Here is a 27147-nt window from a genome sequence, read left to right as displayed (position 1 = left end):
TTTATTTTTGAGAGAGAGACTGAGGGTGGGTTGGGGAGGGGCAGAGAGAGAGGGAGAATCTGAAGCAGGCTCCAGGCTATGAACTGTCAGCATAGAGCCTCCGATGTGGGGTTCAAACTCACAAATGGTGAAATCATGACCTGAGCCTAATTCGGACGCGCAGGCGTCCCTTAATGCTTTCTTACTCTTGCTAGCACTGCAAGGTGCTCCAGGCTTATTTTATATATTCCTTAGTGCATCCCTGTAATCAGCCATTTTTTCAAGGAGCTCTGGTTCCTTTTATCAGAGAATGGAATTAGAAACCAAGTTCTGGAAGCTGGGTGTGCATGTTGCCCCTTGGGTGCAGGGCCTCCCAGCTGACAGTTCTAGGAAATAGATGTGTGTCCTAACTTTTATGTATACCCGTATCTATAAGTATTTCAATGTGTGTCCGTCTGCAGCTGTATGAAGCAAACATGAGTTCATATGGATGTCTCCAACTCCAATGCAGTAGCATATGGGTCATTCTGGTCTTTCTCCCCTTCTCTGCAGACTCCTACCCCCAGAGTGAGAAGCGGCCTCCCACTGCCCTCCAGCCGTCCATTACTCACATGTATAGTGGTGTCAGAATAGTTAGCTGGGCTCATTCCCGCTGCTCAACTTTAGCTACAGATAAGTGCTTCCTTTTTGCCTTAGAGCCTTCGCTCACTCCCAGAGTTACTTAGCTCAGCACCTTTTTTCCCTACTCCCTTTAGCGAGGTGATTTCATACATTTTAATGCAGTTGATTCTCATGTTTTGGTCTGCATTCCATCCTGAGATCTCTTGACTCCCTTAAATACTTTTTATTTTTTAACTGCATGCATTCAGGTTCACTGGGCTGTGAAGTTTCAAGCGCTTTGACAAGTGCTTAGTGTCCTGCACGTATCAGTGTAGTATCATATGGAATAGTTTTACTGCCCTGAAAAATCTTCTGTCCTAATGAAGGCATTTTAAAAAAATGATTATTTGTTTTGAGAAGAGAGAGAGAAAGGGAGGGAAGGAGGTAGAGCATGGGGAGAGAGAGAGAGAGAGAGAGAGAGAGAGAGAGAGAGAGAGAGAGAAAATCCCAAGCAGGCTCCACGCTGTGAGCACAGAGTCCCTTGCAGGGCCAGATCTCACCATCCAGGGTGGGTGACGCTTGAAACTCTGCCGTGGCCCTTTGTTTTAAGTTTCAGACCCATCTATCTTTTGGCCAAACATTGCTACCTGAACCTCTCCTTTCAAATTCAAGATGTTTATAAATTAGAGTCATCCACACCCAACTGACCTTCTGGATTCTCCTACTTCTTCCAGGCTGTCGTACAAGCTTCTGGATCCTGGAGCCTTTTTTAGTTTTTCATCATCTTGAACCTTTAGTCCCCAAGTCATGCTAGGCCCCCTTGCAGTGTTTTCCTCCCATTTTCTCCACTGCCGACCTGGACCGTTGGAACAGATGCTTAACTGTGCACCCTATCCCCGGTCCAGTCTGCTCCCTGCTAGCTTGTCTTCTAGTCTATCCTTACTATTACTAGTCTCATTTTTTAAACTTAAATTTGAACTCAACTTGGCATCCAAACCTTGCGTTTCTAGCTTTATCTTCTAACTCAAACTACATAGTATAATTTAACTAAACGACCTGTTCCATCCTGCCTTTATCCTGTTCTCTCTGTCCCTATCTTGGCAGGGTAAATGGTAGAGGTGGAATTAAACTTGAAGGAGAAGGTACAGAGATATAGACATGCTTTAGCTTAGTATGAGGAGGACCTTTCCAACCGAGCTGCTAAAGATGGGATGGGTCTCCTGGAAGAAGTCCATCTATCACCTCCCGGCTCCCAAGCCTGAGGACCCTATTATGTCCTTACCTTCCTCCACCTCTGCAGCATGTGGCTTCTCTTCTCTTTTGAAGCTGTTTTCTCTCACTTCCCATGACCTCGCACTTGGTTCTTCTTTCTTCCATTTCCTAAATGAATTTACATTCCTGTTTCTCCTGTTCCTGTGCTCTTTCTCGAAAAAAATTCATGGCTCTTAGTGATCACCTTTTGGGAAAGATTTCCAAATCAGAACCTCATCCCTATCTTCACTGTTTGTCCTTATTTCTAAGTTCTTGCTAGATGTTTCTATTTAAGTACCTTGTGTCCAAATTTGAACTCATTTCCTTCCTTCTAAAACATGTTCCTTCCCCCTGCGTTCCCTGGTTGGTTGATGGCAACAGAGGTTGGCTGACTTTTCTGTAAAGGGCCAGACAGTAACTATTTTTGACTTACTGGGCCATAAGGTCTCAGTTATAACTACTTACCTCTGCCTTTGTAGCACAAAAACACCCATAGATTTTATGTAAACAAAGATAGGTGTGCTGTGTTTCAATAAAACTTTACTTACGAAAATAAGCAGCAGGCTGAAATTGGCCTATGGGTCATAGTTTGCTGACCCCTAGGTTACTTGGGTCCAAAATTCAATATTCCTTTGCCTTTTTACTACTTTTGTTTACTCTCTTTAAATGATTTCTAATTTCCGCTGATTCTACCTTTATAAAACTTTTCATATTTCTAGACCATAGTGCTCCCCTGTTCATTGGTCTTAATAGACCAAATGTTGCTTTTATTTGTTATTCTCCATTAATTTGCATAATCAGAAACGTTTAGTGACTGCTCTTTGTCTGCATAATAAAGTTAAAGTTCTCCCAGTGCAGTGTTTTCTATGGTTTTGCCTCCAACCCTCTCTTAGTCCTCTGAATGGACACTCCTCTACACGCACTAGTCTAGTTTGTATTCTGATATTTGTTCTACTTATGCTCCTGCTGGTCTCTTGACTCACAGTGGCCTCCCTTCCACTTATTATAACTTGATTGTTCTTTCTCTTAATCTGCATGTGCTTTCAATGTTGTCCTTACCTTCTTGGCTAAGACTGTACTGGGCTATATTTTATATCTTTGTGGCCTTCCTCGTTCTTCATCTGCATTTCTTAAGCTGTAGATGGATTGACATGGGTAATGATCACGCATTAAACTTTTATCTCTCCTCCAGATCTGCTCATATCTTTGGAGTTCCTGTCTCAGTTAATGGCACCAGGGACCACCATTGGCCCTGGAGACTCTGTGACTATTTCTCTTTCATCTTCTACTACACTTCCATTACAAGGTTTAGCTGCTTCTCTCTCCCCTGTCTTTGTCTGCCTCCTCCTGTCCATCCCCTCTTCTGCTGGCTTAGCTCAAGTCATTGTCATCCTTCACTAAGACTGCTGGACTAGTCTTTGAATGTATATGCCCACCACCAGCTTCTTTCTCCTTATAATCCCAACACTGTATAGGCAGGGACCTGTCATGTAGATGTGATCCTGTAACATTGCTGATTTTAAAACCCCTCAGTGGCTCTCCATTGTCCTAAGGTAAGGGCTAATTTTCCATTGTGTCCTGAGGCCATGATTGACTGAATACCCTTTCCTTTCTAGTGTTGTTTTTGACTTGTTTCATTGGCAGAGTCTGCATTCAACCATATGTAACACGAATAGGTCCTCTATAAATTGGTATATACTTCTTTCCCTGGTCTACCTGGAAAACTATCTGAATTTCTAGAAAGGGCATAAATGTCCCTTCTTCTGTAGAGCTTTCATCTCTCTTTCCCTCCAGAAGACCAGAAAGAGTACAGGTGTCATAAAATAACCATTTGGGAGAGACATTTGGGCTAAAGGTATTTGCTGATGTCCCTTCAAATTTGAAGTTGACCTAGAGCCTAAATGACTATTTAAGTAGATAAGCGTATAAAACATCCCGAATGCTTAAGTATGATAAATATGTAGTTTTGACTACCTTGATTTGGTTTGGCTAGAGTTTTTGCCTTCTTCCTCCATTATGATGGATAGTAAGAGTCAACAATGTAGAGTAATTCTGGATTTATTTATATACTTTAAAAACTAATCTGATGTCTTTAGTTTAAAATGTTAGGATGGGGCAGAACAGGAGGGACTAATTATTTTATTACAAATACTTGATCTATCCCTGTTCACTCTAGAAAAGTAACTTAACATCTGTGGCAAAACTTACTAGACTATCTCCCGCTATTTCTCCTTTCTTCTGCGAGCTTCCCTCCAGAGGAGGAGGCTTCTTGTGGCACTGACAGCTCTTACCAGAAAACCACAGAGGCTGTGGAAAAGGAAGGAGGCTGCTGAGGGGGAGGTTAGGCATGGACAGCCTTTGTCCCCCGCAGCCATGCTCAAACAGCCACCTGTCCTTTTCATCTAGTGCCTCGTCCTGGCTGGGAGAGAGTATGTTCTCTTCCTGGAAGGGTCTGTGTAGCAGAGAAGAGAAGCATTGAGATCATGAAGAAAGTGCTCCTTTAAAGTGTTCTTTGATGTGGGAGATACGCAGTAAGGAGAGGGAACACAATTACTTTGATTCTCTCTCTCACTTCAGGGTCTGCTTTGGTGTGAGGTCCTTGGGGACACCCTATTGGAGGAGAAGGAAAGTGTCTTCTCCGTTTTGGAGGGTGCTATTCTGAGAAGTCTCTGCAGGTTTTCAGGGCAGGTTTGGCTTCTTCAGAAGGGTTGGCCTGCTCCTTTTGGTCCATTAGGAGTGCTGGCAGCCTTGGACTTCAGATCCTCTGTCCTCATTCACACTGGAGGCATCAGATAAGCCTTCTAGCACAGATTAAACTAGCTGGGAGGTAAAGGGAGAGGAACTGTAGTGGAGCGTTTTGAACAGCCTAAGGCAACCTTCGTTTAATTTACATTTTCAGTCCCACAGATACTGGAGCCAAAGATGGAGAGACAGACGTCAACAGCACTTCTACAGCAGACCATTTCTGTCTATCCTTAGCCCACTTGTTGGGAGAGAAAACAAAACCTCTCAGATACCTAATGTTTACCTTGAATCAATCTTGATTTTTCCTTATGGGCATAGAAACTGAAAAATTAATTTTAATGCAACAGATTGTAACTTTGCCAGAGATACATCATTTGTGCTAAAACATAGGGGTAATGGACTCTGAGGTAAATTTACAACGGTTTTGTGGGTATGTTTAGCTGGGCTGGTGAAGAGTTATCATGAGCTTAAGCATGAATTTCAAAGACAGATTCTTTAGTATTCTTGAAACATCTTCACTTGCTCAGTGGAGTTAAGAAATCACTTCTGACTTGGAACCGTAGATATATAAAAAGAACAAAAACAAACTTAAAGACCAGTCCACCAGATGTCCTGTCACCAGAGCAGTGGTCACAGCTCATGGCTCTGTGCCCATCCCCTTTCCTGACCCTAATGGAGGGTCCAGACTTGGCCAGATGAGGGCATAATCACCAAAATAAAGATAGTATCTTCCTTCACTTTCAACTTGAGTCAGATTTGATAAGCCTCACTATTCTGTTCAGTTTTTGCCACCTTTTCCTGATAATTTTAATCCGTGATACTTCTTAGTGTGCTTTTAACTCCTAAAACTTGTCCAGCTGTTAGATGAAAAGAGAAAATCAGCAGGTTTTGGGATTTGCCTCATTCACCCCCTTTTGCTGTAAACGCCTTCCCTCAGTGAGGGGATGCGTTCGTTGTGTGTCTGCAGCACATGACATTGACTCGGGTCCTCCAGGCAGCTGACTAATGGCTCCTGAGCTGCCCACAGCTTTTCTCCAGCTCCAGCACAGATTTGCCATGCTTAGCGGCTCCTGCCTCATACCCCAAGGGGAGCCGTTTAGTGATACCGTGAGGCTGGTGCCACTACCTTGGCAGTGAGGAGGCGAGTCTGGGACACTGAAGAGGCAGGCATTTGACATGGAGCACCCTCAGGTGCTGATGACATGAGTCTTGCCTGAGTTCCCAAAGGACACAGGTAATGTGATGACCTAACGTGTCAGAAGCACAGGCAGGCTGGTATCAGGAGAAGCAAAAGACACGTGTAAGCCTGCAGTAACCCATAGGCAGATGCCATCACACATAGCGGCCTTGAGACGGGCCACTATGGAACCAGTATGTGATCTTCCTTGAATCTGAGTCTTGTCTTGGGCTTCACTGCTGGTGAACTTGGTCAATTGTATAACCTCTCTGAGCCTCCATTTTCTCCATCTGTATAGTGGTGGTAGTGATACTTATAGGTGGTGAAGGTGAGAAACAGTGTAGGTCAGGCACTTAGCTCCTACACATTGATGAACTCAAGCCATAGTAGCTGTTATTTGTATTATTAAAGAACACAGCTGCGTATCTTCTTGTTGGTTATTGGGACAATCCTGTGCTTTTTTTCCTCTGGGAATTTGAATTCTTATTCTTAAGACTGACAGTTTCAGGTAGAAGAGAATTGTGAAGTACTTTATCATGGTTTTAGCTGGTTACTTATCCCTAGAGCAGGACTTAGAAAAGTTATAGAAACAAGCCACCAAACCAAAAATCTGAATCTCAGAGATGTTTGGCTCAAGGTCCAGAGAGTCTAGGTGAACTTCTACTTTTGCTCAAATAAAGGATTGTTTTTCTTTCTTTTAATATACTAGATCCCTCTGCTTATCCCAGGACAAGATGGATATTAGGTAGACAGGAGGTTCCTGTCTGTGGTCAATTCTAATGCTTTTAGTGAAGGGAAATGGTTGTAAATTATTACCAGTTAATTAAATGAGTGTTTCCGTTGAGTCCTGTGTGTAGGCTTTTATCTAAGCCTGTTTAGAATCATGCAACATCAGAGCTAGGAGAGTTTTTAGACAGTCCTCTCGTTTCATGGCCAAGGAGACAGAATTGGGGTGTAAGTGACTTGTTCACCTTCTGCCAAGTGTTGCCAAGGGAAGGCAAACACTGGCTGGGGGTGTAGAGGGGAGGGAGGGAATCCTAGAGATCTAGTGGGAACATTAAGCAAACAGAGCAGGATTCTTGGGCAGTGGGCCCAAGTACTCTGCTTGCTATGGGTACGCCTTGGTGTCATTTTGGAATGCTTTTATATTTTGTGAAGTGCTGTGACATGTTTATTACAGCATAAAATATTATTCCCATTTTATAGGTGATGAAATTGAGGTGATCCGATGCAACTTCCAATTCAACTCATTAGACTAAACTCATTAGATTAAATCAGCAGATATTTGAGTGTTTATTTGGTTCAAGGATTTTTTAAAATTATTTTTTTAAATGTTTTATTTATTTTTGAGAGAGAGACACTGTGAGAAGGGGAAGTCAGAGAGAGAGGGAGACACAGAATCCGATGACAGGCTCCAGGCTAGCTGTCAGCACAGAGCCCGGCATGAGGCTTGAACTCACAAACTGTGAGATCGTGACCTGAGCTGAAGTTGGATGCTTAACTGACTGAGCCACCCAAGCACCTCTGGTTCAAAGATCTTTACTAGGCCCTTTGGGGAACATAAAAGTGTGAGATCCTGCTGGAATGGAGCTTACAGACTTACTGCAAGTGACAAGATATAAGTATGTGAAATTTTATCTAACTGTTCAAGGGCATAGATGAGTAGTAAGATAATACTCAAGATAGGAATTTTGAGACTAGAGGGATCAATGCTCATGTCAAGATCTTGGAAGAAGTTCCTTCCTTCAGCTCCTATGGCTGGTTCATTTTCACCAAGTGCACTGGTTTCCACATCCCACCTGCAGCCCCAGGGAGCGACTTTGGGAAATCCTGAGCACCTGGTGATGATCCAGGCCCCCAGGAAAAATTCAGTAAAGATTTGAATGAATGGATAGATGAAGAGAGACTTTCCTAGCAGAGACAACAGCATGAAATGGCTAAGCCATGGTGAGGAGGCAGGTCCCACCGAAGAGCAGGTTTAAAGAATGGAAGCTTGAAACAGAAGTTTGGATAAATTAATGGGGAGGCAGTGAAAAGGGAACCCAGGCAGCCCAGAAAGCCAGGTGGAGCAGCTTAAGTTTTATTCTGAAGGCACGGGGAAGCCAGCTGAGGCTTCGATGAAGAAAATTGATGAGAATGGCACTTGGGAAAGGGTCTCTGGGCAGTAAGGTATAGACTCTTGTTTGTTTTTATACCTTAACTTTGATGCAGTCCAACTTATCACTTCTTATTTTTATCGCTTGTACATATTCTTGTACTTGATGTCATATCTTGTACTTGGATGTCATACCTAAGAAACCATCTGTCCAAACCAAGGTCAGGGAAATTTACTCCTGTGCTTTCTTGTAAGAGTTTTATAGTTTTAGCTCTGTCATGGGGTCTCTGATCCACATTGAGTTCATGTTTACACATGGGATAAGGTACAGGCCACCTTCATTCCTTGGCATGTAGATATCCAGTTGTCCTAGCACCATTAGTTAGGAAGAATATTCTTTCTCCATTTAATTGTCTTGGCATGGTCATGCCCCTTGGTAATCCCTCCCTACCACCTGACATATTTTCCTTACCCTTGCCCCCAGGAAATCAGTGATCACTTTTCTGTCACTATAGATTAGTTTGCCTTTTCTAGACAGAATGTACTATTTTTGGTTTGGTTTCTTTCATTCAGTATTCTTCTATGTTATTGCATGCATCAACAATTCACTCTATTATTGAATACTATTCCAGTATAAGGCTATGCCACATTTTATTTTATTTTTTAATTTTTTAATGTTTTTTATTTATTTTTGAGAGACAGAGAGATATAGTACGAGCAGGGGAGGGTCAGAGAGAGGGAAATACAGAATCTGAAGCAGGCTCCAGGCTCTGAGCTAGCTGTCAGCACAGAGCCCAACGCGGGGCTGGAACCCACAAACCATGAGATCATGACCTGAGCTGAAGCCGGATGCTTAACTGACTGCGCCACCCAGGCGCCCCTATACAACATTTAAAAAACTCCTGTGAGCATTTGTATACATATATTTGTATGGACATATGCTGTCATTCATACTCTTGACCATATCTTTCAAAGAGAGAAACTTTAATTTTGATGAAGTCCAATTTATCATTTTTCTTCCAGGGATTGTGCTTTTGATTTCATAGCTAGAAAAATTTGTCTAACCCAGAGTTCCCCCCACTTTCCCTTATGTATTTTTCTTGAAGTATTAAATTTTAAAGCTTTTCATTTAGGTCTGTGACCCGTTTTGAGTTAATTTTTGTGTAAGTTATAATGTAGGAGTTGAAGTTCACTGTTTTGCACATAGACATCCATTGGTTATAGTTCCATTTGTTGACTCTGAGTTTTTCTCATTTATCTACTTGTGCATTAGAATTTCATTTTTAAAAAGTCCATTGCTCTCTGAGTTTTGCCCAGGGGCTTCCCTCCTGACGCACAGAAGTGGTCTTTTGGAGAGAAGGGTTAATATAGTTATTTCTCCCTGAATGTCTGTCACAGAAAGAATGCCAAAGGCATCCATTGCTGTGTGAAGCCTCCCTGGCACTCTGGCCTCAGCCCGATTCTGCTGGACATTCTCTCAGTGCTTCAGATGATGACATAGCAAACTGCCACCCTGACATTGGAGGCCATACAGCTGAGAAGGAAAATGATTTGATCCAAGTGGATGTGGGATGTAGCAAACCTTGGGGCCTAGAACAACCTGTAGTTCTAGGGAAAAAATAGGAAGCTCCAAGGATTTGGGGCCTAACCACCACACAGGATGTAGGAAGCAGAACCTAATGGCACATAGAAGAGGTGCAAAGGTTTTGGTTGATAGCAAACTCACCCTGGCTCACAGGGGCTACCATAGTGCTCATGTAGTCTGTAACTGCATCAGCAATGAACAGTGTCGCTGTCAAGATCAAGGTTGGTATTATCTTGCTCTCCTCTGTAAGGGCCAGGTTATACCTACAGGCTGATATTCTCTCCTTAAGGATACATGGATAAATTAAGGCACATCTGAAGGAAACTGATTAAAATGGAAGGAGGAGAAAACCATGCCCTATCGGAAGCTTCTGAAGGAGTTTGGGATATCCATATTTGTTAACTTAGTTACTCATTAGTTCCATGAATGTTTCAGTCCTCTTATGTCAAGGTAGATTCTAAGGGACAGGGCATAATGACTCCAGTATGACGTGGGTTCCAGCGAGGATATATAATGGTGTGGAGTTGTCCAACTGCTTGAAGAGGTCTGGGAAGATTGGGGCGCCTGTGTGGCTTAGTTAAGCATCTGACTCTTGATTTTGGCTCAGGACATGATCTCATGGTTGTGAGATTGATTCCTCCATCAGGCTCTGCACTGGGCATTAAGCCTGCTTAAGATTCTCTCTCCCTCTCTGTCTGCCCCTCCCCTACTCATGCACACAAATGCACATTCTCACTCTCAAAGGAAAAAAAAAAGTGTGGGAAGGTCTTCCTATCAGGATGAGTTTTGAATTGAGCTTTTAAAAATTTTTAATGCTTTTTTATTTTTGATAGAGACTGAGTGCAAATGGGGGAGGGGCAGAGAGAAAGAGGGAGACAGAATCTGAAGCCTGCTCCAGTCTCGGAGCTGTCAGCACAGAGCCCACCACAGGGCTCAAACTCACTAACTGTGAGACCATGACCTGAGCCAAAGTCGGGTACTTAACCAACTGAGCCACCTAGGCACCCCTTGAGTTGAGTTATGATTGACAAATAGAAGTCTGACAATTAAAGAGAGGAAGGGGTTTTCCAGCCAGAAAGGTTGCATGCCCCCAATCAATAGGCAATTGGTGTCAGACAGCTAATGTATGTTTTTCACAATTTTCACTGTATTCCTCAGTACACTCTCTCACTCATACACATTTTGTTGATCTCTCAGATTAAATGAAAAATCATAACTCCCTGGAGAGTCTACAAGTAATTAGAAGAGGCTGGGGTACAGGTTGTATGTGTTTGGCATGGTGGGGACACAGCATGCATGGCTATGTGCCGTGCTAGGGAGTTGGGACCTTATCAAGGAAAGAAGAGGAAACATTGAAGGATTTTAAATTAGGAAGCCACATGGTCAGATTCTCATTCACGTGGTCATATTTTCATTTTTGAAACCTGTCATTGGCAGCAGCTTGGGGACAGGGAGTCTGGAGTGAGGAAACAGCTAGAAGGTCATTGCAGGCAGCCAGGTGAGGCATGGTGGCAGGCGTAGGGAGGAAGAGGCAGGTTTAGGAAGGCATAGAAAGTGGGCTGGTTGGGATCTGGTAAAATTGTATGTATGTGGCAAGGAGCTGCGGCTGGTGTGTCAGTGGTGGTGAGGACTGTGTGAGGACAAGAATTTGGACTCTGGGCATGTTGACATGTTGAACTAAAGGACACAGGGATAGAGACTTTCGGAAATGGTGCATACATAGGTTTGGGAGTGAAGTATGTGCTCAGAAATGAATCTGACACAGCCCCTTGTCCTCAGCCTGCACCATTTGGGAAGTTCTGATATGTTTGTTTCTTTCTCCTACTCCTCCCCCAAATAATCTTAAGTTGGTGCTGAAATCATAAGGCGGAACCTTCCAGTGGAAGAAACAGAGGACTTGGCACAGTTTAAAGACAACCCAAGAGGGAGAGAGAGACATCCTGGAAAGGAGGGAGGGAGGGAGGGAGAAGGGGGGAGAGAGAGAGAGAGAGAGATGCTGGAAAGGAGCCTGAGAGAGAAAGAGAACAGTGAGAAGAAGATGAGGAAAGTGGGTGCCCTAGAAACAGGGAGCAAGGAAATCATAAAGAAGGAAGCTGTCAAGAGCATCAGAGCTACAGGAATCAGTGGAGATGAAAACAGACATATCTTTGGATTTGACAGTGGGACATGTCATTGGTCGCAGAAGCTGTTTCAGTGCCAAAAGGAGGCAGAGGATCAGATTGCAGGGGGTAGCATGGATGTTCGAAAGTGTAAAGGGGAGGTGATAACTGTTTTTAAATCTTTGACTAATTTTCTTTGCTGCCAATTTGGATAAGTCTTTAGGGTACAGATGGTAGAACACCGTACTCAAACTGGCCAACGCAAAAGGAATTTACAGGCTCAAATAGCTGAAAAGTCCAGAAGAATCAAGCCTTACCTGATCTAAGGATGTAAATGATATCATGACCTGGTCTTTTCTGTCTCTCGCTTTCTCTTTGTAGCTGGCTTCCTTCTTCAGCCCAGTGTGGTGATAGAAAGGATGCTGGACACTCCCAAGTTTATGTCCTTCGAGATGAAAGTTCAGCAGAAGTGAGATCTTGTCTTTTCCTTAGAGATTCAGAATTCCTAATTGGATTCAGTTGGATTTTGTGCCCACACCTGAGCCAGTTACTGTGGGTAGGAAGTAGTGACGACTCAGATGACTGGATATAGGGTATGTGTCAGCTTCAAATCGGCCATCATGGCTGGAAGAATTCAGTGCCCTGATTGGCAAGGCCTGGGTCACATTTCCAACCTGGAGCTAGGAGTAGAATCCTAGCTGAACCATCTGGACTACCGTAAAGGAGGGATAGTTCCCAAAGCGGATGTGCTGTTCCTGGAGGCTGGAATGGATGTTCTACCTGGAGAGAAAATAGCTATTGCAGCTATAGAGGAAAGACTAAGATCAGTGCATGGAAAGTAATGGTGGAAACATGTCTGCTTTTGGAGAGAGATGTTTCTGAGGATTATAAGAATGAAAGAGGCCAGCTGTGGAGGGAGCAAGCTGGCTGTCACTGGGGGTGTCCAGGCAAGCACTATGAAAAGATGCTAACGGCCCATACACACTGCGTAAATAGAAAAGGTAACATGGAAAGCCATGTTTTCCAAACTGATTCTCAGTGACACAGTAAAGGAATACATTTTTACACTAAAACTCAGTCTACTCTTAAATATGCGTATGAAACTGCAAACAATTTTCACAACATAGCACTTCTCCTTACTACGTGACATGGGCATATCTTCTGTGGCAGAACCCCTGTGGTGTGCATCCCACGCCATTGTTTGCCTTGTTTTTACATCAAACCAATGGGGACACTAGTTTGTAAACCCCTATTCTAAGGCCAGAGAGCTTAGCTGGATGAGGCTTGAAGCTGGTGTTTGAGTCTGGCTTTTCCATGGTGATCATGGTCAAAAATGAGGAGCCAAACCTGTTCTACTTGTGAGGGCTCCTGATTCTGTGTGGTGGCATCTCTGGCTGTGAGAGCAGTTCTGGACCCGTGGGGGTGAAGTGGCCTTCTTTGTGGGCCCACAGGGCAGGGTTGGAGGGAGTTTATGGGCTGGCCGTGGGCCAGAGGATCTCGGAGGTGGCCCTGGCACCACCTCCTGTCTGGAGGCTGGCAGCAGCTCCTTCTGTGCCAGCAGCAGTTTATATTGTGAGTTGAGTGTGTGTGCATGCATGTGCTCTCTGCCAGGCCTTTATATTGAAGATGAGGGAGTGGCTTTTAAAAATAACATATTTTTGACTTGAAACAAGTCAAGGCAGAGAGTGGAGACAATTAGAGACTGACATCCTGTTTAGTCATCTCTCCGGAGAGCTCTATTTTCAGAACTGTTCCATAGAGGTTCACAAGTGGTATTAAGATAGTTAAGGGGATATTGTTAACTAAGCGGCAGTCATGATGTAAGTAGCCAGTTTGAACACTGGGGTGATCTACAGTGTGGTAACACCTTGACAGCAGATTTTGTGCAGAAGAATGGGGAGTTTGTTAGAATAGGCTGTTGTACGGGTGAAACCTTCTGAGTCAGAACAAAATAGGCATCATTTTTTTTTTAAAGTGTGTGATTAGAGCATGGCATTAATAAAATATGTAAGGTCAATGCATTTCCCCCCAGTCTCTGTCACCTATACATATAGTAAAGACAGTAAATAGCACCGTCAAGGCTCTCATCTGGTAGAAGCCGTGCCAGAAATGCTGAATAGTGATGTCACAGACTTTTGAATTAGGACGATGAAGCTTGGGGTGGGTAAGGACCTTGCCCAGAGACCGGAACCAGCTGGGGCAGTCCGGCTGGAGGCCATGTCCTCACCTAGTTTGGACACCATATCATATGATTTGCTGCTTATTTAAATGTAATATCCTACCAGAAATGACCAGTTGTATGTATCTGTACTCAGCTTCTCTGCACCTCTCTCTCTTAGATGAAAAGTGAAAGGCAGAAATAGCCATGGGCTGAATCTGACAAGATTTTGACAACTTCTATTGGGGTCCAAAAGAACCACACAGTCCAAGGCCCAGAGGTATTCTAGGGTAGTTCAAGGTTTGCATGCAGCAGGAAGAGGGCAGAGCCTGTCTACTTGGACTAGTGTGATCAGAGCAGAACTAGAGGGCACTGCCTGAATCTGGAGGCACGCTGCATGAGGGTCTTTGGGGACTAGAGTGTGCATGGAGGACGGGACCTAGCTGGGAGACTGCAAGCTGCCTCCTTTGCAGAGTGGATGTCCGGAATATCTCAGAGCATAGATTAAGAGCTTTAAAGGATGTTGACACTTAGTGACTGAGCAAGAGTAGTGAATGCAAAGCTCCTGCATTGCCTTCCCTGGTGCTTCTTAAAGATGAATTACTCTTAGAGAAAGTGGTAGAGATGCAGACTGTATTCTTCTCCTACTTTTTACTTCCTAAAAGGAAAGGTTGCAATTGACCATGCCATATTTGTTCATTACCTTGTATGTTGCCGTTGATTCTCTATTTCTTACAACTGCCATATGGGTTAATAACATATTGCTCTGACATCAACTAGGAATGCCTCAGAAAGTGACCAAGTTTTTGCAGACTTCTCGAAAATATCACAAAGAGCCAAAATGGAAGAGAATACAATTCAAGACCAGGAAACTTATTGAATGAAATGTTTCTCTTAGATTTGCTTTTTCATCTTTGTAGTTTCTTGCACATTCACTTGTTTCTTATTCCTCTACTGTTGGATGAAAGATTGAGGTCTGATTTATGGCTGGGATTTGCACATGTAGACCTCTTTGTAGAGAATTATTTGAGGCCCACAAAAAGTACTTTACAATTCGAATATAACACATAATTCATTTCTCTTTCTAGGTGGATCTGGAGCCAGAAGGGAAAGTATTTGTGGTAATAACCCTAACAGGGAGCTTCACTGAAGGTAAGGATATGTTTTGGGTATTTCTGGTATAAGTTAGTTGATACTCAGTAAGAATCTCTAACATGGAAATTATAAAAAGAGCATTTTGTAAAAGATGCTTTAAAAATTGTTTTATGTTGGGTGGGCTGGTGCTTGGTTTCTAAGAATCTCTTTGCTAAATCTGGCAATCTCATGATTTAATGTACTCACTGAGTTTTATTGTCTTCAAGATCATCATCTTAGCTGAATTACTTCTTGCCTCTTTCGTTCATGCCTATTAAATTGTACTTTAGATTTTTGGCGTGAGGCCAACAAAAAGGTTGGCCCCTGAATGTGTTAAAAACTAAGGATCATGTTCCCTTTGTTATAATCTTTATATCATTCTCTCCTTTAAAGGATTCTATTCCTCTTCCACCTCCTACTCCCTAATTTAAAAAAAATAAAATTTATATACAGTGAAATGCACAGCAGATCGTAAGTGAAGAATTTGAGTTTTGTCAAATGCACACAACCACCTAACCAATATGCCAATCCAAACTAAACGTTTCCACCACTCTGAAAGTTCCCTTGTGCCCTTTCCCAGTCAGCCTCCTGATGCAGTAAACGGGATGTTTTGTTTTGTGTTTTCACCATAGTTTTTTTCTATTCTCAAACCTTATATAAATGGAGCTACATAGTATGTTCCCTTTTGTGTGTGACTTCTTGTGCACAGCATAATTTGAGACCACTCAGGTCATTGTGTGTGTTAGCATCCTATTCCTTTCTATTGCTGAGTATTCCATTATATAAATTTAGTACAATTTGTTTACCCATTCTCTTCTTGATGGAGTCTTTGGAGACATTTGGAGCCTTCCTTGTTTTTGGTTATTATAAATAATGCTGTTATGCCCACTCTTGTACATAAATTTTTGTGATGTACACTTTCATTTCTCTTGGATAGGTATGTAGCGATGCCATTGCTGGGTAATAAAGGAAATATGTGTTCTACTTTATAAGAAACTCTCAAATGTTTGGGGCGCATGGGTGGCTCAGTTGGTTAAGCATCTGACTTTGGCTCAGATCATGATCTTGCGGTGCATGAGTTCTAGCCCTGCGTCGCATTCTCTTTCTGCTTCAGATTCTGTATCTCCCTCTCTCTCTGCCCATCCCCTACTCCTGCTCACTGTTTCTCTCTCTATCAAAAATAAATATTAAAAAATTTTTAAGAAACTCTCAAATGTTTTTCTAAAGTGGTTGTATTTTTATATTCCCACGGGCAATGTATTGAGCATTCTGATTATTCCATATCCTCACCAACACTTGGTATGGTCATTCTCTTTTATTTTAGACATTCTGGTGGGTATAAAATGATATCTTGTCATTTTAGTTTTCATTTCCTCGATGTTGAATCCTTTTTCATGAGCTGACTGGTCATTTCTTCCCAAGGGCGAGTTCAAGTCTTTTGTGAAATTGGGGTTTTTTAATTACTGATTTTTAGGAATTGTTTATGTTTTCTAGATAAGTATCCTTTGTGAGAAATTTGTATTGTGAATACTTTCTCCAAGGATGTGGCTTGCCTTTTCAGTTTCTTAGCAGTGTCTTTGAGCAGAGGTTTTAAATTTCTTTGAAGTCCAGGGGCGCCTGGGTGGTTCCATTGGTTATACATCCAAATCTTGATTTTTGACTCAAGATCTCATGGTTATGAGATCAAGCCCTGCATCAGGCTCCAGGCTAGTATAGAACCTGAATAAAAATTTCTCTCTCCATCTGTCCCTCCCCCATGTGTACTCTTTCTCTCTCAAAATAAATAAATAAATGTTTAAAAATTTTCTCTGAAGTCCAATTTATCAATCCCTTCTGTCATAGTTTTATATATTTTTTATCCTCCTTAAAAAATCTGTCATAGTGTCACAAAGATATTCTCCTGTTTTAGAAGCTTATAGGCTTAGCTTTTATGTTTAGGTCTGTGTATGTTATATTTAGGTCTTTGTTCCTTCTTAATATTTGTGTGTGGAAGGGTCGACATTTCTTTTCCCCATTCTACAATCCAGGTTATACTACTGGCCATATGTTGAAGACTTTCATTTTTCCATTGGATCACCTTGGAACCTTTGTCACCAATCAGTTAATTGACCCTGCTGTGGATCTATTTAAGGGTTATCTGTTTTATTCCATTGATCTATTTTTCTATCTTCATGTCAATATCACACCATCTTCATTGCTATTGTTTTATACTTTATAGTAAGTCTTAAGGCTAAATCGTGTGAGTCTTCCAAATTATTCTTTTTGATTGTTTGAAAGTTATTTTAGTTGTCCTCAGTATTTTAAATATTGATGTCAGTTTTAGAGTCAGCTTATCAATTTCCACACACAATCATGTTGGATTTTGAACTGAAGTTGTATTGAATGTATACATCAGTTTGAGGAGAACTCACATCCAAACAATTGTGAACATTGGAAAATACATAAACATGGTGCATTTCTCCATTTATTGATGGTTTTTAATGTTTCTCATCTATATCAATTTTACCAATTCTGTATAATTTTTAATATAGAGATCTTGCACATATTTTTAAATGTATTCCTAAGTATTTTAAACTCTTGATGCTACCATAAATGGTATTTAAATGTTTTTATTTTGAAATTGTTAGCAGTATATAGAAATGAAATTTTTTGTTTCTTGACTTTGCATCCTATGGCCTTAAAAAATTCAGTTATTAGTTTTAGTAGAGTTTCATTTTTTGGTAACTATCTTAGTGTTTTCTCTGTAAATAATCATGTTGTCTATGAATAAAGACAGTTTTCTTTTTCTTTTCTAATATTTATAGCTTTTACTTCCTTTTCATGTCTTATCATGCCTGCAGGCCTCTCGACAGAACTCCTTGTCTTATAACTAATTTTAGGAAGAAGGAATTTAGTCTCTACCGACTAAGTATAATGTCAGGTGTATGCAGTTTGTATATACTTTTCATCACAATTGAGGAAGTTGTTTCAAGTCCTAGTTTTCTGATACATTTGGTTTTTCTTCTTTTTCTTTTAAATCAAGGGTAATTGTTAAATTTTGGCAAGGGCTTTTTCTTAGGGGTTTTCTCCTCTGTTCTTTATTTTTCAACAGGCAGCTAAATTAGTGGTTATCACCTTAAAATTGTGAAGGCTTTTGAGAGTGGGATTTTTTTTTTAACTTTTCCCCCTTAGTTTTTGGACAAATTCCCTAGTCCTGGGACATAGTTTTCACTCATAAGGCATAATAACCACGTTGGAGTTTCAGTAGAAAGCCCAAGGTGTTTAAGTCCTTTTAGCTTTGTGGGACTTGAGTTTCAAACTCACTCTCCTACAATGAGAAACAAATCTCATCTCCTTTCTTTTAGCCTTCTAGTTCTTGTTTTTGTGGACTTCTTCGAATCTCCCATGCATATGCACAGATTGGAGGGGATTATAGATTTGGGGATTCTTGTCTCTGCAGCCCTCTCATTTCTAGATTCTCTCTACTCAGTTTCCAGCTATCTGGTAGTCCTGAATCTTGTCATATCACTCCTCAAGCCAATGAAACTGTAGCTTTCTGTTTGAGTTCTGTTGACTTGACCCTTGCCAGCAGGCGGAATAATCTTGGGAGATGGCCCATAAATAATGGATCTAGACCAGCACAACTTTCTTCTTTCACGTGTCAGATTCCTTCTAATTTCTGTCCTTTTTTGGGTTGCTTTCCAGTGTTTTCAACTAATTGTTTAAAGTTATATTTTCTAGAGGCTTTAATTATTTTTGGTGGGAGGGTTCGCTTATTAAAAGCCACTCCACCATTACTAAAATCCTTGTGAGAATTTTTAAGCATGTGGCTTAGTGGTTTGTTTAGTTGGTGTTGGCATTTTGCAAATTGGTAACGCCTTTGAAATTTGGTTTTATCTCCTCTCAGCTGACCGTTCTTATTTGCGTGGGCGAACTGCTTTAATGTTAATGTTTAATTTTTCTGTCGTCTCGACTGTTGCATCTTATCGTTTTGCTCTAATATTGAAATTAGCAGAAATGTGAGACACTTGGGGATGAAAAACCTGTCCAGATTAGAGTTTGATCCACTCACAGAGCTTTTTGTTTTGCTTGATATCTTGTACATAGAAGGTTTGTGAGAAAAGTGAGTCCACTAGTAGCTCAGTCAAAAAAAAAAATAGGAATGTGGTATTACAGAACAATGTTGCTAGAACATTCTCACAGCACTTGGAACATGGCCAAAACCATGGTATGGACAAACACAGGCACGAGAGAAGTGACAGAGTGGAAGTGGGTGAGATTCTCTGTGTGTTGAACTACCTTTCTGCACTAAGTTACATGGGAGGAAGGCCGTGCATGTTAGACCATGTCTGGTTGTACTATAGTCATTATAAGAGTTCTTTTTAAGAGTTCTACCACCTCCGTAGGACTAAATTATGTTCAGTTTCTATCTTCTTTAACTGTATACTGGCAACACTGGAACACTGGCACTAGAATACTTGTGGATGTTTTTATAATATTAATTTATTAGTTTTAATGATAAGAACAAAGGAATGCCAAATATTTATAAGGCTGAGTCCTTACCAGGTCATTGAAAGGGTAATCCTTTTAGAGATGACCCTTGGTAAAATTGTGAGGCTGGCTGAGTTCTTCCTTGGTAAATCTACCTGACCTATAAGTTCTTTTTGCTCTCTGCCTTTAACTGTGTCTTACTCTGGTAAGATGCCTAGTGATCTCCTCTCTCTAGGAACAGTTGCCAATAAGGAAGTTAGTGACTTCATGGACAAATTTGCACTGAAGTGATAGTGATCAGTATCTTGGTACTCCACTCCTCTTAGGTGTGGCTGCACATTTTAAAAGATGCCAGAATTGGTGTTTTATCCATGAGACATATATTTTTAATGTTGACATTTCAGGAGCTATAGCTTCTATGTGTGGGATATATTTTAGAACCTCAGATCTATTCTCTCTAGACTGTGGGAGCATTGTCTTGTCAGCTTGGCTCCTAAGCTGGGGCTCAGCTTGAGTTTGCACATTGCTGCTGCTTTAGAGCACAGCTCCCTTGTCAAGTGCAGAGGACGTGATAGCTGCCTCTCTGTGTTGCATGAGGGAATGGAGCTCCACCGTGCACCTGCCGCAGCTGTGGCAGCAGCCTGGGCCCGGCAGCGGAAGAATGTCCCGGGCTTGGCTTCACTCCTGTCAGCCACTCTAGATTATCCCCGGCCATCAGGTTGGCTGATAGAACATTCGGATCTCTAGTTCTTATCTTTTAAAAAAATTCTTTTTAATGTTTATTTTTGAGAGAGACAGACAGAGACAGAGCACAAGCAGGGAAGGGCAGAGAGTGAGAGAGAGAGAGACACAGAATCTGAAACAGGCTCCAGGCTCTGAGCTGTCAAGAAAGAGCCCGATGTGGGGCTCGAACTCATGAGCCATGAGATCATGACCTGAGCCTAAATTATATGCTCAACTGACTGAGCCACCCAGGGTCCCTGGAGCTCTAGTTCTTATCTTGGATTCTGAAGGGATAAAAAAAGATACATAAAAAGAAGACATTGTGAAGTCAGGCCTGCCCAGCATCTTGGGCTGTGAAAGGAGCATTGGCCTGGGATTCCCCAAGGGATGGTCAAAGCTCGAGAAATATTGGTTGAGCTTCAGGGTGCATCTAAGGCTGGCTGTGGTTTTGAAGGTCAGATATTAAAATGTGTAGTGCTTTGCAAACTGTAGAGTGCTATATGAGAGTATACTAGCAGGGTTCCCATCCCCACGTTCCTATTATGGCAACAAGACCCCTGCCTGGGACCCCAGGAATGCTCAGCAGGTTTGTTTTATTTCAACATTGGACTTAATTTATACTAGAAGCCCCAAGAATTTAGTTAACAATGACTAATATGCTGCTGACTTGTCTCCAAGCCTATTTTCCTTTCATGGCCTCCTATAGGAGTCCTGCCACCAGCTCAGGTTCTATAATTCCGAAGCTCTCCTTAAAAAAGAAATTGCTTACATGAGGCACTGATCTGCGATATACAGGACTGGTATTAGGAGCTGCTGACTACTCCTCATTTCTCCCTCTCTTATTTTCTTATCTGTCATTAATTATGCTGAAATAGCAGCTATGGCAAAAAGCTTTTATTAAATGTAAGACATGACTGAGAAAGGACATGGGAACCACCTGCTGGTGCAGACCTGTGATTCGCCACAGATGCTGGAGAGATAAAGATGAGCAAGACTTAGCCACTGTGTTGAGGGAGCTTGTAGGAGGCCGTACAGAAGTGCCTGTGTGTGCAGGACAGGCGCCCAGGTCCCACCATGGGAATGGGTCCAAGGCATGATCGTGGTGCGTAGGGATGTGTAATCTGATCAGCCAGAAGGTTTTAGAGGAAGTTTCACAGGGGAGGTGATGTTTAAAGCAAGTTCAAATGATAAATAGAAATGCGCCAGGAGGGGAGGATAGTTCAAGAGGGGAAGACAGTTTGTAGAGAGGCACAGTGGTGAGAGAGCAGCAGCATGTTCCAGAAACTGAAAGTAGTGCGGAGGTGTCGGGGTTTGGGTAGTGTGGGGGAGATGTGGCCAGACACGTGGGAGGGCCTTCAGTGAAGCTTTGCCTGTGTCTGCTGTACCAGTGTAACTATGAACAGGGCCACCTTTCACTCTCAAAAAGGTCCCAGGTTAGAAGATAAATTACATGGTCACATCACTTCTAGATTCGTAGAGGTGATGGGGGTGCCAATGATGAGTTCTAAGCAGAGAGAAATAAGATCTCCTTTGGTAGCAGTGGGTTCAAGGGCTGGGAGCTGGGGGTGGTGGTTAGAGCCTAAGAGAAGACAAGGGTGTAGAAAGCTATTAAGAGACTATTAAAATTGCTAAGAGCTTTGTAGAGCCTGATTTAAGCTGGAATCTGTGGAGATGGATGGAGAGAAGGGGACAAGTATGAGAAATCTCCACATAGTATAACAACAGGAGTTGGCAACTCAGTGGATGTCAGGGATGAACTAGGATGAATCTCAAATGACATTGTGGCGTCATTCACCGGGGTAGAAATATAGGAATGGGAAGGTGATGAATTCAGCTTTCTCTTTGAAGAAAAAGAGAGGGAGAGAAAACCAAAAGAGTTTGAAATGCTTGTGAGAAACCCAAGTGGAGATGTCTAGGAGGAAATAAGAGCCTGAAGTCTGTCAAGAAATCTGGTCCTAAGGTAGAGCTGTAGGTGTCAGTGAGAGATGGATCCATGAGGGCCGGTGAGGAGACTGAGAGAGAAAGCCAGGGCTGACCAACAGCAGAACTCTGAACACCAGCACAGGACTCCGGCCCATAGATCATAATCTGTCCAACTCAGTCAAGGTATGTGGAAGGCTTATTTAATGAACACCCATTTTGTTTATATATTCATCACTCATCCAGTCATATTTGAGTGCTTACTGTATGCCAGGTACTGTTTGACCAGATGGTATACAGTCTTTCAAACTGGCATCAAAATGTTTGATAATGAAGTTTGAATAAAGAACAGAACATAAAAGGCTTTGAAAAGTAATGTTTGAATTGGTGTTAACTCTAGTAGCTTCGAAGTTTGGTACAGTGTGCTGTGTGGAGCTTTATTCTTAAGGCTGGGATAAGAACAGATGAATCTGCTCAAAAAACCTACAGAGCTTGTCACTGAATTAAGATAGAGCATGAAAAACTCTTTGTGTAAGTCTCTCACAGAGCCGCAGGCATAATGCTATCAGCTAGATCAGAAACGCATCACCATTCTTCATCTTAACACACGTATTGGTACTCTTGATCAGATGCAGAATTCCCCTAAGCCGTGCAGTTGAAGTAGACACAGATGAAGTGATTTGTTATTTTGAAAAAGCTGTCTTGTGTCACTCTGTATTTCATTCTGGCTAAACCTTTCTGGAGCTAACGAGATCTGCAACCTAATCAAGATGAAATTGATTATGATGATGAAACAGACCTAGAATTGAATGCAACCGCTAGATGCTGACAGAATGGCAGAACCTGGCCCTGTTGTTTATGATTGTCACTGTATTGGACTAATTTTTACCTAGAAGAGTGGAGGGACCAAAAACAAAACTAAACAAAACCACCACCAAGAAAAACCCAACCAAGATTGAAATAAAGGAATCGGATGCAAATACGTCAGAGTGAATTGATAACTGCTATACTTGGAAGAGAAGTAACAGAGAGAAATTAAGTTAAAGTAGTGATCTCTCCATGTGAGAGCAGATCAAGAAGTTGGTGCTGCGTTGTTATCCTGGTAAATATGGTGTGAGATTTTAAGATTCAGTTTGCATAAGTGAAGTCAGCCTGACTCACGGTACCTCAAATTTAAATGGTTTGTCCCCAGACAGAAAAGTACAATCACAAAGTCTGTGAGGTAGCTTTGCTTAAAAACAAAAAAACCATCAAGACTGAATCTGGTCAGGCTTCCGGATCTACTCACCGGGTCAGAAGGGATGGGAACATTTAAAATGACACCATGGGATGTTATCAGCAAAATCTAGACTGGAAAATTTTCCAGGACGAGAGACTTGGTTTTTCTCAACCAAAAATTGGAAGAAAAAGAGAGGGAGAGAAAACCAAAATAACTGAAGAGAGACATCTTAACCACTTTCCATATATGCACCATATTTTATCCCAATTCAAATACAAATCGTAAAACAAATAATAACCCCCTAGGAGACCACTGAGAAAATGGGAACAGAGATTGGAAACATAATGATATTAAGAAATTATTAATATTATTTAGGTATGATTATGGCTTTGCAGTTCTTTAAAACAAAAAGGGGGGGTATCTGTTAGAGATACACTTTGAAATACTTACTAGTGAAATTATTTGATATTTGACTGGAGCATTTAGTCTATTTACATTCAGAGAGATTATAGAAAGATATGAATTTAGTGCCACTGTGTACCTGTAAGGCTGGTGGTGTTCTCTGTTCCTTTCTAGTCTATATTTGAGATTTACTTTAGAATAATCAAGAAGTAGGAGGAAGGAATGGGGTACAGATAAAATCAGATTAGCCATGAACTGATTGATGAAGCTGGGTGTTGGCTACCTGTGGGTTTACTATACTCTTTTTTCTATTTTTGTGTGTGTTTGAAATTGTATTTAATAAGTAAAAAATTAAGATAAAACTTCACATTACAAAAATCGATTTCCTAGACAAAAACCAGAATCTGGATTGCCTTTGTATCTTCAATATGATGTTTTAACTTCAAGCACATATTATGTATCCTCATTTATAAATTAAAGCTGGTGTTGGCTCCTTTTATTTTTATTTTTTTAGTCTCTATATATTTTATCATTAATTCCCAATTTTTACGTATTATAAAGAGGCAAGTTAAAAATTACAATGACTAAGGTACTTCACATTTTTTTTAAAGTTCTAAATAAATACTAAGCCATGAGTCAAAAACTGCAGGTAGGAAGAGATGAGTAAAGTTCTTCCATCGTAAAGTTCTCACTTAAAATGAATGACAAGTCAATCATCTCCTACTAACAATTACATAACATTTTGTACTTGCAAAGTTTAATTTTAAGATAGTTTCCTAAAAGAATAAAGTAAATCAGAAGAATTAATGGGAGAAGTGTTTTTATGAAGATTGTAAGACAGAAGTTCTGTGTGGACAAGCTTTTTCTTCAGAAATCCCCAAGTGTGTGTGAAGGTCTGCTGTACTAGGGTTTTTTTTTTTTTTTTTTTTTGGCAGGGGGTGAGTGGGTAACATCTTAAAAATAAAAACACAGCCTGACAAAACCCTTGTCCTTTGGGGATTTGAAGCTTGTCTAGAAAATTTTGTTCAAACTTTGACTTGCTCCCCTTCTTTCAGACTCTTATTACGTTACTTGATACACATTTCTCCTGGGGAGAATATGGAACGTGCACTTGAATTTGGGGATCTGTTTATTCTTTCTGCCAAAGTAGTACATTACTGTGGAGAGTAAGACCTGATCTTTTTCTTTTTCTCTTACCATTGCCTCAGGTTTTAGCTCATACTTCCTGTGTCAAAGCATTGGTTTAAGAATAATTAAGCTCTGTGCTCAATCATTGTGGCCACATGCACGAAGGCAGATGAAATGTGTTACCGTTTGAAAGCTGCAACCCAGTTTCTCACATATCCAATGCTCACAGTGAATGTCAGTTTTAAAGGAAAGAAGCTTATCTCTGATGGAGGTTGGTTTTCGGTATTCCCGTCTCATGTTTCATGCCAGGTGACAGCATGTTGATTTAATTACTTTTAATTTAGCTTTTATAGAAATGTTTTATTCTTTTTCTATATTCGGCCTGAGAACTGAGTGGGCACTTCTCTTTTGGCCCAAGCAGTTCTTTGGCTACTGCTGGAAATGAATGGCAAGTTGAGGAAAGGGCAGGAAAGAAAGAGGCTTTGCGGGAGTGAAAACAGAGAAACTGGAAAGGGAAGATATTTTTAAGGGAGTGAGGCCAGGTGTGCGGTGTCATAGTTTGCCGGGTTCTCTTCTCCATCATTGCCAGTCCATTTACTGAATGCCTCCTGAGGACCAGGTGCTGAGCTAGGCCCTAATTTAGCAAATAGCAGCAATAGTTCTTGTTTTCTTTCTGGAAGCAGGATGGCCTCTTACTCTAGTAATAGGTAGCCTCTCTATTTCATGCAACCCCATGTATTATGTCATTTGTTCCCTACACCAAATTTCTGAGGCTGATGTGATGCTCAGTATGCAAATGGTGAATCCAGCCGAGACTCTGATTGCCATGGTATCTCAGCTCAGACTAGGTTGCTGAGGTCCAGTATCCTAGGCTGCCCAGCTACCTTGGAGGCATTTCGTGTTTTCTCTTTATTCTACCTTGGAAGGAAACTGTCTTCGAGGTGGTATAATCTCCCCCTCCTTAGAGTTTTTTCATCTTTTGAGATGATATGTTTTGCAAGGCTTCCTTTGGGTTCCTCGATTTTACACCTACAGATTGATGTTCAGCTGGAAAAGATGCCCTCTTCTCAGACATCAGGCATGGATCAGAGAACGCTGGAAAGAATGAGCTTGAGATTTGCTCAAGTTTTACTCTGATTATCAGTAGGTTCTCTCTCTCTTTTTTAAATTTTTTTAATGTTTATTTATTTTTGAGAGACACAGAGACAGAGCATGAGTAGGGGAGGGACAGAGAGAGAGGGACACCCAGAATCTGAAGCAGGCTCCAGGCTCTGAGCTGTCAGCACAGAGCCTGATGTGGGGCTCCAACTCATGAACCACGAGATCATGACCTGAGCCGAAGTCGGCCGTTTAACCAACTGAGACATGCAGGCACCCCCACTAAGTTCTCCAAATACCGATCTTAAACTAGAACTTAGAAGGAATTAAAAAATAAATAAGCTCAGCCTAGGGTATGATAGGTTATTTGTGTAGTTATATCCCAATCATCATTGGCTTCATCCTGACTACTTCTCTTACTTCCATTAACTATTGATGGAAACACTCCTAAGTGGTGGTTTTGCTCAGAACTTTTCAGTGGTTCTCAAAGTATGGTCCTGCAGAACTCTGAGGGTTCTGAAGACGTATTTAGGAGGTCTGTAGTTCAAAACTATTCATTTATAATACTAAAATGTTATTTGCCTTTTTAAATGTACTGTCATTTGCTCAGTGGTGCAAAAGAATTGATGGGTAAAACTGCTGACACTTTGGGATGAAGTTAACTGTACAGTTAACATTAGTGTAGCCGGTGTCTTCTGCACTGCCAGATAATTGCAGTGAAAACAAAAATAGTTTTACTTAAGAATATCTTCGATGAAGCAGTAAACATTATCAATGTTATTAAGCTCAACTTTTGACTATGTGTCTTTATAATCTGTGTGCTAAAATGGGAATTATGCATAAAGCATTTCCACTGCATTCTGAAATACTACCATGTCTCAAGGAAAAACACTGAGCTAGTCACTTTTTCTCATGGAACACCATTTTTACTGGAAAGAACGACAAACTGTAGTAATGGAGCTTTGAGAATTATTCATGTATTTTCTTTAAATTGAATAAAGTAAACCTATTGTGAGTGAATCGTTTACAGGAAACAACTCTTATGGGATGCCAGTGATAGAATTGGGTCCTCTAAGACATAATCAAAATTTTGGAAAATTTATATCTACCATTATGAGCTTGTCAGCCTGCAATACTTAAAAGACTTTTCTCATGAGTTTGTTTTTGATATTAACTGACAATTGTGTTTTTAAATATTGTATAGTAAAGTGTGTCAACATTTAGAAGAAGATTTTTATGATTCAGTGAATTCATATATTCAAAATGACCAATACAGGATGTTACGAAACCATGTACGGATTCGAACCCACTAACTAGACGATCATGACCTGAGCTGAAGTCAGATGCTTAACCAACTGAGTCAC

At 41.2% G+C, this 27147-nt stretch overlaps 1 protein-coding gene across 1 annotated transcript in view; it reads left to right on the top strand.

Moving 5' to 3' along the window:
- PRKCH (protein kinase C eta) overlaps positions 1 to 27147 on the top strand; it is a 221627-nt gene that overhangs the window by 50500 nt on the left and 143980 nt on the right. Inside the window, exon 2 of the mRNA XM_029951213.1 lies at positions 14778 to 14841. Within this exon, the coding sequence (XP_029807073.1) occupies positions 14778 to 14841 (64 nt within the window). The remainder of the gene's footprint in view (positions 1 to 14777; positions 14842 to 27147) is intronic.

This window comes from Suricata suricatta, chromosome 9 (assembly GCF_006229205.1).
Source record: "Suricata suricatta isolate VVHF042 chromosome 9, meerkat_22Aug2017_6uvM2_HiC, whole genome shotgun sequence".
NCBI classification, from domain to species: Eukaryota; Metazoa; Chordata; class Mammalia; order Carnivora; family Herpestidae; genus Suricata; species Suricata suricatta.
This window is presented reverse-complemented; position numbering and strand designations above follow the sequence as displayed.